This window comes from Manduca sexta, chromosome 24 (genome assembly GCF_014839805.1).
Source record: "Manduca sexta isolate Smith_Timp_Sample1 chromosome 24, JHU_Msex_v1.0, whole genome shotgun sequence".
Lineage (NCBI taxonomy): Eukaryota > Metazoa > Arthropoda > Insecta > Lepidoptera > Sphingidae > Manduca > Manduca sexta.
The window spans coordinates 13,647,255-13,660,167 of NC_051138.1; the positions used below are offsets into that span (position 1 = coordinate 13,647,255).

At 34.9% G+C, this 12,913-nt stretch overlaps 1 protein-coding gene across 1 annotated transcript in view; it reads right to left on the reverse strand.

The window, feature by feature from the left end:
* LOC115450262 (zwei Ig domain protein zig-8) overlaps positions 1 to 12,913 on the reverse strand; it is a 71,786-nt gene that overhangs the window by 34,028 nt on the left and 24,845 nt on the right. Inside the window, exon 2 of the mRNA XM_030178263.2 lies at positions 3,201 to 3,315. Coding sequence (XP_030034123.1) covers positions 3,201 to 3,255 — 55 coding nt within the window. The 5' untranslated portion in view covers positions 3,256 to 3,315. The remainder of the gene's footprint in view (positions 1 to 3,200; positions 3,316 to 12,913) is intronic.

A 12,913-nucleotide genomic window follows, 5' to 3' on the forward strand; every position in this document is an offset into this window, starting at 1 on the left:
ATGTTCACGAACCCTTACAGACCTCGTTGTGAACTTAGCAACAATGAGATGTACCTACATGTGAGCTGTGTGCCCAGGGTCGCGGCAAATGTGCTCCCATGCATGGGCGTGCATTTGGTATGAAGACCAAGCGCACAAGAATTGGCTTTGGGGGGGGGTGGGTGATATGATAATATTTAACATCTCATGCCACAAGATGAGGTAGCCTATGTAAGTATATCCGGTTCCAACAGACATACCTGTGTCTACTGTCGAGGGCTAATCAACTCTCGTCAATCGACATTTTATTGAACCCCAATCCACTTACCATCAGGTTCAGTGAGGTCACCTTGTGTTCGTATAAGAAAAACATAATAATATATTAAATGTTTATAATTATTTATGGTCCTTGTGATATATAACTATTAGTAATAAAGAAATATAATTTTGTTAAAATAAAACATATTTTTGGTATTTTTTCGCAGTTTTTAGGGCTCCGAACCTCAAAAGGATAAACGGAACCCTTTTAGGATCACTTGTTGTCCGTCCGTCTGTCAAGACCCTTTTTCGCGTAAAGGTATTAAGCTGAAATTTATATCAAATACTCAGGTCTGCTATCTCTTGGAGCTGTAAAAAAATCAAACTTCTATGTCAACGCGATCAAAAGAAATAGCAATTTAAGCCGCATATTTTCAAACTCGCAGCTACTCGCAAGGGAATCAAAACTTAAACCTACTACCAGTCGACCTAAACTCCTGAAATGTGGCTTGAAGCAGTATTTTATAGCACATATAAAGGAAAAATTACGAAAACCTCATTTTTTAGACCTTTGTCTTTAATTTATGCTCCTCCAGCTTTTCATATTGTAATGTTATGGATTTCATTTTGCAATAAAAATACCATAAGTATAACTCGATTGTCGTGATGGGTGAACTTTTACTCATATACCTACAGGTTTGTACAGAACCCTCGGTGCGTAAGTCCAACTTGCACTTCGTCGGTTTTTTTATTATAATTTTTTCCCGACGTTTCTCGCATCACGGGACGGACTAAGGTGGTGGTCATTCGAAAAGTCAAGTTACAATCTGCTGCTATCTATATCGGATGTAATTTCTTCGAAATGTAATGAGAAAATCATAATATAAAAACATTGTTAAATTTCGAATAGTTTTATTTGAATATTAACATTCTTGTAAAAATAAGATATCATTATAATATAATTTAGTTTTCACCAAGTAACCATTTCACACCCTAAAAGATGTTATGCGAAAATCAAGTGACCGATCTGTCTTCTTTTATTTCGAACATATAATATTTAAAGAAATTCTGTCCAAGACACCTGCAATGCGTGAAGGTCACCTATACCTTGACACGTTACTAGAATAAATTAGGATCGAAAAATGTTTGGGAAAGATCGTGTGTTGTCAATTCTTTCGTTTTATTCGCTATCAGAATATTTATTTCTAGGTTTCGTGACTGGATTTTGCGGCAACGAACACTCTTAATATAAAACACCCCAATTTTAGAGTGCGTGCCTAATTTTAATTGAATATTGTTCTCATATATTTGTTCGTGAAATTACTTGCTAGCAATTTTATAAAAAATACACTATGAATTGAGAACCTCCACTTTTTTGAAGTTGATAAAAAAAGTAGTTATCGATCTGATTAAGGCCCAACTTTCCTGTGATTACATTTTATACCCAATGATACGAAAGCGTAGTATTCTGATTAATTATATTTTATAGCCTAATAGTCCCGTCCCTATAATGAATGATAATACATAAGCTTGGCAATTATAGTTGTACATTAGTTGTCGCCTGTCTACACTCATTTGTGATATAAATACGAGTAGAAACATCTCTTATACCCGAAGGGGTAAGCCGGGATGCAACCAGACCGTTCATTTTGTTGCGTTTGCTTTTATAATATTGTACCGACTGAAAAAAAAGGTTTATGACAATTATCTCTTCAAATTTATTCTATACTAGCTAGCTCGCCCGCGTGGATTTCGGACTTCAAAAATGGAGCCGGTCGCGAACATTCGAGAATGTTAGTTTTACGAAGCTACTCGCTAGGTGATTCGCTAGCCTCTAGGTGCCAAGCAAGCCGCCTGCCTGTGCGTTCGCGACCTTTATATATACAAAAATAATCCTTATAGCATGATTCAGTATTCACGCATGATGGCTTATTATTAGTGTATTTGATGTATAACTTTGGTGTTTCTATATCGATTTCTATGATTCTTTTTTATGAAATATTTAATTTAATTAATAATGTTAACTTTTTTAATTAGGGATGACTGAGAGTGTTATAAACGTAAGAGTAGACAAATATAATGAGAAAGCTTCGAACTGCTAAGCTATCGGGAGTTACACGTGTTATTGTGAGTCAACCATAAAAGATAGACATATGCTGTCGTGCGATATTTTTTACATAATTTTAAGGAGAACATTTCTGTCATACATGATTTCTGTGTAGCTTTAACCATTAAGGTTGCACACGCGACGGAAGCTTAAAAAATGGAATAACTTCTCCCGTTTTCCCAACATTTCCCTTCACTGCTCTGCTCCTATTAATTGTAGCGTGATGAAAAGTATACTATAACCAGCACAGGAGTATGACAAATAATTGTACCAAGTTTCGTTAAAATCCGTCGAGTAGTTTTTGTTTCTATAACGGTTATACAGACAGACAGACAGACAGACAGACAAAAATTTTACTAATTGCATTTTTGGCATTAGTATCGATCCCTAATCACCCCCTGATAGTTATTTTGGAAATATATGTATTTCATGTACAGAATTGACCTCTCTACAGATTTATTATAAGTATAGATAAACGGTGATGAACATGCACTGGGTTATATAACTAACGTGACGATAAAATTCAAATTTTCAATTTCTAATAACTTTCATCATTATTTATGTTATTCATTATTTGTATTATTCTGAATGGGAAATTAAAATTATATAGCCGTAATTTCCTGCTCGATGAAATTATTTATATATTTATATTATATTAATAACTAACTTTTATCCGGCTACATCACGTTAAAGTATCGTATCTATGTGTGTTTTAGTAACAACATTTTTAGAAGCAACTTTTACTCCTTACAAACTTATCCTCTTTGATATTAAAGTAGATTGACTTTTCAACTTGTTTGCATTCTAATAGAATAAACAGCATTAAGGAGGTAATACATTATGCAGAATCACTCACCTATAATGCAAGAAAATAAATGTAGTGTAAACAGGCAGCCAGCGGCGCGCGCCATAACTTCAAGCTGCTTCGTGGCCCATCACTCTCGCTCGCAACCAGTGTGGCTGCATTTTTCCTGGAACAATGCATATTAGCCCATATATATTCTGTAATATATATTTGAAGTATGTATTTGAGAGCAAGATTATTTTAGGCACATGTGATAGTTTGTAGGAGAATATAGATCCCCCCTCTCTTATATGGAAAACATGGTGTAATGTGCGTGGGTTAGCACCCACTAATATACCTCTATTTATACCGGTATACCTCTGTCTATCTAATGGACGCTAGAAAAGCGGAATAAATAATTTATTTTGGAGATAATTTTATGGCATTTTTTTCTCAAATGTATTTAGTCACGGCAGCAGATAATGCTTATTTTATAATTAAAAATAGGTGGTACACTCATAAAATAAAAAATACACTGAACCGTCCGTATTATCGTTTAATAAATTCTCCGATTCAAATACTTATGTTTTTATCATTACATTTCTTTTTTATTGTTTTGAATGACGAGACGTGTTTGCCTTTCACCTTATGGTAGGCTATAAGACCGTCCATAAATAGTAAAAACACCATCCAGAATTTTAAATTACAAAGTATTGTTTGGTATTCCACTGCGCTCGCCATCCTGAGACATGAGATGTTAAGTCTTATTATGTCCAGTAGTTACAAATTACAATGTCCTTCAAACCGGAAAACAATAGTGCTAGGTGGCAGAAATAGACATTGCGTTATTACCTACCCAGGCGGACACTCACATATGACTTACCACCAATAAAACGTTACATGATACGATATGACCACGTAAGACTGTAGTCGGTCATGTCAGATTGCCGTCTCATCGAACTGTGAGAGTGGAACAGAGAATGCATCTGTGTATTACGCGCACACTCGTCGACCAAAATATGTCCTACATACCTGGCTGATCTCTTTGAGATTGACCGCTGTGGCCGAAATTCAGCTACGAGGGATATATATTTGATACGAATCCTCTATTGCTTACAACGCAAAATATTTTGGGCTCTATGACAACTAAACACTCCTACTCAAATATAAATATGGAACAAAAACGTCGTAGGATGTGACCGTTCATTAAACAATAGACCCATTACGAGAGGTGGGAGGGAAATGAAACAATTTGTCGTCGGCAGCTCCAGTGTAAACAAGACAGATTGCTTCCAACGATACATCATACTTGCGGTCTCTTTGACCCGAGATTCTCCTTGAGTGCAAATGCAGATGCTCCCTGTTTGTATTCAGTATTGTTCTGATAAATTACTGCATAGGACGGTTAACACTATTTTTAATTGGATAGCACCTAGATATTCTCACTTCTGGAATACTTAGACCATCTTTTTTTATATTATTCGTTTTGTGTACTGTTAATGATATTGTAGTGTGTGTACTCTTTAAGTTTGATTTTCTAAAATGTTTCTATCTGATTAACCCGATAAAAATATTTGTATTGATCACCTCAACATTGCCATGATGATCACAAAGCTCTGCGAATTCGAAAACTGCAACTTCTAGGCTTAAATAGACAGACCTACCTAGCCTGCCTTTGTCTAAAAAAGGCTTGAAATTTGTAAAATAAATATCCACTTACAAAATCAAAATACATTTCACAGAGAAAATAGATAAAAGTAATGTTACTCTGAAGCTACATCTTCTAAATAATGCATTTGACTCTAAAACATCCGATTAAACACGTACTGATGTCAAGATTTAGAGAGAGCAAACTCACGGAACGAATGAAAGATTGATAAGGAAGCGGGTTTGAGGAAACGGGCGAATACACGATTTATGATCCGAGTTGAGATGACTCCTTGATGGTAATGCGCATGAAGGTGCTCCCGTATTCAGGTGAAATCTTGAATAGTAATAAAGCTTTGTCTGCTGCAAATGGATGTCTCATTTTAAAAGAAAATATGTTTTCAACGTTTCATCGTTCTACTACGGTTCAAGTCATTAGCTCATCATGAAGGTAGAAGTAGAATGAACGAAAATGCTTAGTATTCGGATAATGACTCTGAGGTTGATTATCTTTTTTTTTTAAAGAGCATATGATGAGTTGCGGTCGCTTTTGTGACGAGATTTAATTATTTTATTTTGGTAATTATAATGTAATTTTACTTCTTACAAATAAAGATTTTCTTTCTTTCTTTCTGATGTAAATGATATATTTATTACTTATTCTTATTCCATCTGGATGACGAGTGCATGTCACTTGCTTGATGGTAGTATCTATATAATAATAGGTATAGCTATACAAACGCCCATAAACAATACAGAACTTTGAATTACAAATCACTGAGTAACTCTCCGCTTTGCTTCTCACCCTGAGACATGAGATGTTAGGTTTTTTGTACGTGCACGTTAAAGCGACCCCACTGCAACTGATTAGTAGGGTAGAATCCAATAAAATGTCGACTGACGAGAGATGATTACCCCTCGGCAGTCGACAGAATTATGCCGGCATGTTAGAACCCGGTATACATACTCAGACTAATCCTGGAATGCGACACTCTTACGTGAGCCACTATGGCGAATTTTGACACCTTCTACTGTGGTCGCTTTCCGGGCGCATATATAATGTATTCTAACACCAGTAATGATACGTTGCATAATGCCAAGTGATTACGCTGGTTACAATGTATTTTAAACCAAAGACAAATTGATACCTACCCATATAGTTCCTCTCATAAAGACTCCCACACTGAACCCGCGGGTGTGACTGTAAGTGGTGAATGTGACCTTCACATAGATATGCAAACAATCAAACGTGTCGTTAAGCAGCTTAACTTAAATAAAGGTGTCGGTCCGGACAATATTCCTCCTATATTCATACGTAAAACTATAGATAATCTCCTAGTTCCATTACACGCAATTTTTAACACATCATTATCAACTGGGATTTTTCCTGATAAATGGAAAGAAGTTAGAATTGTTCCGGTTTTTAAAAATGGTAAAAAAGACTCGATCTCTAATTATCGACCAATTTCTATTCTTTCTACTCTTGCAAAAATTTTTGAATCTTTAGTTTACCCGTATATTTATAATTTATCAAAAAGTCTCATATCACCACGCCAGCACGGATTTATGTTAAAACGATCCACTAATTCTAATTTGTTGGAATATATGGATGATGTAGCTCAGTCTGTAGATGGTGGCTATCAAGTAGATGCAATATATACTGATTTTACAAAGGCATTTGATAAAGTAAATCACACAATACTACTAAAAAAACTTAATAAATTTGGTGTAGAAGGCGCACTACTGCGTTGGTGTGAATCATACCTTAAGAATAGAACCGCCACCGTCGTAATAGATGGATGTGCGTCCAAGTGTTATGTAGCATCTTCTGGGGTACCGCAAGGTTCGAATCTCGGTCCTCTTTTTTTTAATGTATATATAAATGATATTACTAATTTATTTCAATATTCTCAATGTTACCTATTTGCTGACGATTTAAAGTTAATACGAGTGATAAAAAATGTAAGGGATTCTGAACTATTACAATCAGATTTAAATAAACTTATGGAATGGTGTTGCATTAATAAAATGTTCTTAAATCCATTAAAATGTTATCATATAAAATTTACCTTAAAACGAAATCTGATCTACACTAATTACAATATTGCTGGTAGTATATTAAAAGAAGTACCCTGTGTTCGCGACCTAGGAGTTTATATGGATACTAAATTAAATTTTTCTACTCATATTGACGAAATGCTTAGTGCAGCTTATAGATCACTTGGTTTTGTGCTTCGTAGTAGTAAAGAATTCAAACAGGTCTCTACTACAATTTTACTTTACAATTACTATGTTAGAAGTAAGCTGGAATATTGTTGTGCTGTCTGGTCGCCCAGTTATAAAATACATATCAATAGAATCGAAAGTGTCCAAAAAAAATTCCTAAAACATTTGGCTTACCGTAGATACATTCCCAGAAACTTAACATCGTATCAAGATAGGTTAATTTACTTGAATATGACTTCTCTTAAAGTTAGACGTGATACTTTGAACATGGTGCATTTACACAAACTATTAAATAACAAATATGACTGCCCCAACTTGTTGTCAAGATTTTGTTTAAGTGTACCCTCACGCCCTCCCCGGCGGGTTCGTCCTGTGCTACAAGTCCGTCGTTGTCGAACCAATGTAGGAAGACACTCACCCATCCCTCGTCTGTCAGCTCTCTATAACCGGCTGTCTATTAAAGTAAAAAATTTAGACATTTACCATGATTCCTTGTGTACATTCAAACAAGCTATTTTGGCAAATATTGATGAGGTATAATATGCATTCTGATAATAATAAACTTTAATATTAGTTATTAGGTATATAGTATATAGATTTATATTATTAACTATTTCTCTTTTTTTATTTTTTATATTATGTTTAAATTATTTTTTCTAACCTTGCGCATGTTGTGGTTGCCTGTAATTAGAATTGCAATTAGTCCAGATGTTTTTTTTTGTATTAGTTACTTGTATGATATATTGTAAATTCTGTTGGTGATCCCTAATAAATAAAATAAAAATAAAAAAAATAAAATAAGTCCCTCAGCTATCACAAGTGAATTGATTGTTATAATGCGTTCCTAATTATACAAAATATTCTTTCAAGATCTCGTTTCGGCACACTATGTACATGAAATACGGACATACAATTCTTGTGTCATGAATAAATTATGTTCTGCCTAGGGGTTAATGGACGAATAAGTGTTTCATTATAAACAAGCCTCTTCATAAATTAAAATATTATTATAATATCCCTAACGAAGGAACAGATACTCAAAGGAACAGTTTTTTTCAAATTTAAATTCTCGATTAACAATCATTTAAAATAGTATCATATCTAGACATAATAACAATTATCGAAATAAAAGTATTAATTATCCGATTTTTTAATTTCATTTTCCTGACTTTTCAGAAACTGCTGCTTGTTATAGTCACTAGATTGAGGCTAAGGTGTAAGTCGTCTGAAAGTCAACATCACAATATCTACCTACATTTTACAATTTTAAATATAAAATGAACAATACATTTTAAAACAAATATCGTTAACACACTCCTCGTTTCTTCACCTCTCTACTTCGCTTCAATAAATACGTTACCCATTTATTTATGTGATTATGGGGCAACTACACGCGCGTGACAAGATGTTATTAGGAATGAATTCTGTCGACGACTAATATTTATCCACTTAACATCCATTCAATTCGCTAATGTACACGCCAAGAATGATATTTCTATTCACGAAAGCATTCATAGTTCGTATAAAGATATCAAAGGAATTAATATTTAGTTATATACACTTTTGTTATATATTTAGCTGAATGAAACAAGGTTAAATATACTGATTTGATTAAACAAAATTATACACCGTGATTTTAAATTCTGTATCAATAACAAAATTTAAAAAAAAAAACAATGTAATATATATTTTTTATAAACTAACCCCCTTATTCATAGACGTTTTTTATCGATCGACCGAGTAAGGCTGTGATAACAAGTCTGTTTCTCAGTGCTGACGGCATGGCAGTCTTCGCAGTGCATAGACGTAGGGCTGTTGTGATTGGCTAATATTGAAATACAACAATAATAACCAATCACAACGGCCCTGTCTATTTCTCAGTGCCGTTGGGCACTGAGAAACAGGCTTGTTATCACAGCTTTACTCCGTCCTTAGATAAAAAACGTTTATGAATAAGGTGGTAAAAAATTAATGTTCACGAATAATAAATGAGAACTAGTGGCAATGCAACAAAATCTCACCTACTCCTACAATCACTACGATGCGTGCAATTCATAACTATGAATTAATTGTTGCCACGCTGGGCCCTTATTCTGTATGATAGTGTAAACGCGTAACGCGGCCGTGTCATGTTATCTTCGAGAAATGTGCGTGGAATGGTATTCTGTAAGCCAAATTTCTATAGTCCTAAACATGATGCGTTGTGTTACGTGCTTGTTACACACTGTCAAAATAACGTGCGCGATAGAGAATAAGGCCCCTGCTATCCTATCAATATCAAACTCTAAACGAGTGAAAAATATTATCAAAAAACATTTTTTTATAACTATGAGTAGTATATATGTCAATATTTTTTGGTCCTACAAATTGTTTTATGTAACCACATTTCGGTTCCTAAACGACTATAAAATCACAGTATATTATGATTTTTTGGGGATTCTGTGCGCAATATTATATGTATAGTAAGTACTTTCAGAAGATACACGTGTATTGTATATGAGTATGAGTGAGTGTAAATCAGATAGATACGTGCATTTTGCGTTAGTCTTTCTGCAAACTGTGTTTTAAATGTATTTCGCTAAGTAAATGTTCCTCCCGTCATACTTCAAATAATAATCTATACATATTAAAAACTATGTCTCCTTTTCTTTCTGTCTGTATGTTATCGATTTTCCCAAAATATACTCAACGGATTTTTATGAAATTTGCTATGGAGATGTTTAAAGACCTTGGGAAGGTTTGAAAAATATATAGAGGGACTTTTATCCCGGAAAACTCATTCACATCGGCGAAGCCGCTAGCAAAAGCTAGTAAAATATATTTTCTCGACAAATGAATCTGTAAAGATTATATTTAAGTTGGTCAAATAATTATCACACAAATGCGATTCAGTATTAAACTCCATTACTCATCGAACATTTCTTTGATAGCAAAAAGTATAGTAGCAAAGAGAAAAATACAAGTAATCCACGGCCACCTAAGCCAGCCGGATAAATATAAAAGCAAGCTCAAGGAATATTCGGAGCTGAAATATCCCGAATTATAAATGATGAATAGTGCTCATAATACCTCAACCTTTTAGTACAGTTCTCGGGATAAATATTGTATTAAATAAATCGACATGAATTTTTAGCAGCAGGTTTTTGTAGAAGTGAAAATAGAAGGTTCGTTGTCCATTTGTAAGAAATTACACGTGTCGAACACTAGTAATGATAGAGGTATTGTGTGTATATTGCCGTTTTGAAATGAAATGAAATTATTTATTTGAACCAGTAAAATGATATACATTATTTAGATTCCGTCAATATTAACTCTACCACCTGTTCGGAAAGCAGTTCTCACCAGAGAAGAACGAGCAAGAAACTCTTATGTTGCTCTTATCAAAAGCAGTTTAAAGTATAGGTATAAAAGTGGGTACATGATACAGATAAGAAAAAAATAAATACAATTGGTTCGTTTATTGTTGTTTCGAGCAGGGGCCTTATTCTCTATCCCGCACGTTATTTTGACAGTGCGTAACAAGCACGTAACACAACGCATCATGTTTAGGACTATAGAAATTTGGCTTACAGAATACCATTCCACGCACATTTCTCGAAGATAACATGACACGGCCGCGTTACGCGTTTACACTATCATACAGAATAAGGGCCCAGTTCATTTATATGCTCGCAAAATGAGTAATAAATTAATTTTATATTCCATGCGAGTGCACAACCCTCTCAGGTTTCAGAAGAATAAGAATTAGGAAAAGAAAAATTTCATTTATTTATACAAGGCGTTATTACAAAGCTGCGGTTTGCTGCAAAGCTGTGACATGACTTCCATTTAGACAATTCCTTCATCACGATGATGATAAAATCACGATATTATCATTCAACATTACTTTTTACGTTGAAATAAAACTATTTTTCCGTATTTCATCGCAGTTTTTTATATCATAGTTCTCTCTCGCCGTTTGATCATGGACCATGAAGGTTGTAAAGCCCTCGAAAAAAATAGAAATACTTTAATTTCAATGCCTAATATTCGCGTAAACATAAGATATGATTATCACTTTTTACCTATAAGAGGTCTACCTCGGCAGATTTTGTCTCCAATATCTATATCATTAGACAAATCCGTAAACTAATTGATATTTAGTATGCAAACAAATGTTCACTTTACAAACAGTTCACGATTTATTGATTATTTCTGTAAGAACGTTTTGGGGCTCATTTTACTTAGCATGACTAGCAATCCATGCTAGAGGTGAAGGTCAATGTAATCAATCAGCACTTTGCAAAAACACAACCCCGAGGAATTGAACAATCCCTAAAAGTTTTACGTAATCAGAAACAGTTTGCACAATAGTTTGCTGGGATACTGTTGCTTTTATTTTATAGATGATAATAATAGTGACTACAGCACGCAAGGTGTACCCTGCGATAATGGCCTACGTGAGTATATCGCATACCGCGATCATCTGTTTATCCAGTTCTGAACAGCCCGGCGAAATTGTATAGACGAGAAATTGTCTTACAATCTAGCCAATTTTGACCATCAGGTATAGTAGAGATGGTAGGCCGTACCCCTATACAAAGGACGAATTCACTCGCTTGGATCTAAATAGGAATACATACAACATCTAGGAACAAGAACGATAGAAAGTGCCATGCATCAGAAAGTTTAATAATCGAATATAAAATATAAATACTTTTCCAAGTTAATGACAAAAGAAAACAATATAGCGTTAAATAATTACAAATTTACAATACAATATAAAATACAATCAAATATTAAATATATCAAATATTTCTCTCCAAGGAAATGACAGCTGAAATCCAATTGCAATTTCTATTGGACTGCAAGCAAATTGAGGTTTGATTTTACTGACAGAAATACAACTTCACGATTGAGAGCCTGTATGCTGATTCTCATTCAATAAATCTGGCAGTAAGGCTGTAACAGACTGCAGATTCGCAGTCATATTCAAGTGCAGTCGTGTTACTCAACTGGACGAAGCTACAGTCATATCTAACAGCATATTATTGATATCAACTATGTGCATCGCTACACTATAAATGGAGCCCACTTCAGTCGTCTAACGATGGAGTAATAGTTTTGTTACAAGCTTTCATTTAACTTGCATTACTTGGACATGTATCTTCGGGTCAAATGTGATTATACAATGATTACATAACTTGATCTTGACGTAAATTTCCCGAAAAGCTTTTATCTCTGCGTTGTATAAAACAAAGATTGATTCTATTTAAAGGTAATTTCTTACCTTTAAAGAGCATTTAAATAAAAACTTGTATTTGGTCATTTTATTTTACTAATATTTTTTCATATTTAAATTTAGTGCGGCAAAGTTACTACATAAGAACCAATTGTGCGTAAAACCAAGTTTGGTTATATTTTCGACAAACAAAAGATATTCCGTCACTTGAAATTAGCCTGGCAGGGCCGGCTTATACAAAAACCGGTCTTGCGGGTGAGTGCTTTAGGCACTACGAGCCCTTAAGTGACCATGCTGAGGGCGACGCTCTAAAGGGTCACGGCCTCGGCTCAGGACGGCCACTGAGAGAAGATGTTTTGGGGACATCAACGATTATGGAAAAACGCGAAAGGTGCGCAAGCGACCTAACTGTCTAACATGGTTACATCGGCGCCCGGGCCGGCATTATCAGAAGGGTCGGGAGGACGGGGGACGCGGCGAGGTCCTCGACGGCGAGGACGGAGCAGCAGTCGTGTGGAGTGTTTGAGCGTTTTGAGCAGCTCGTGCTTGAGGCGTATTGCCAGAGTTATATCGTCCTCTGGGTCTGATAGGACTGAGCGCGGTCTTCTCCATTTCGCGCGGTCCAATGGAGTGTATTTAGAATTTAATCGGATTAGTCTTGACATTTGAAAATAGCTTGAATTATAAATGC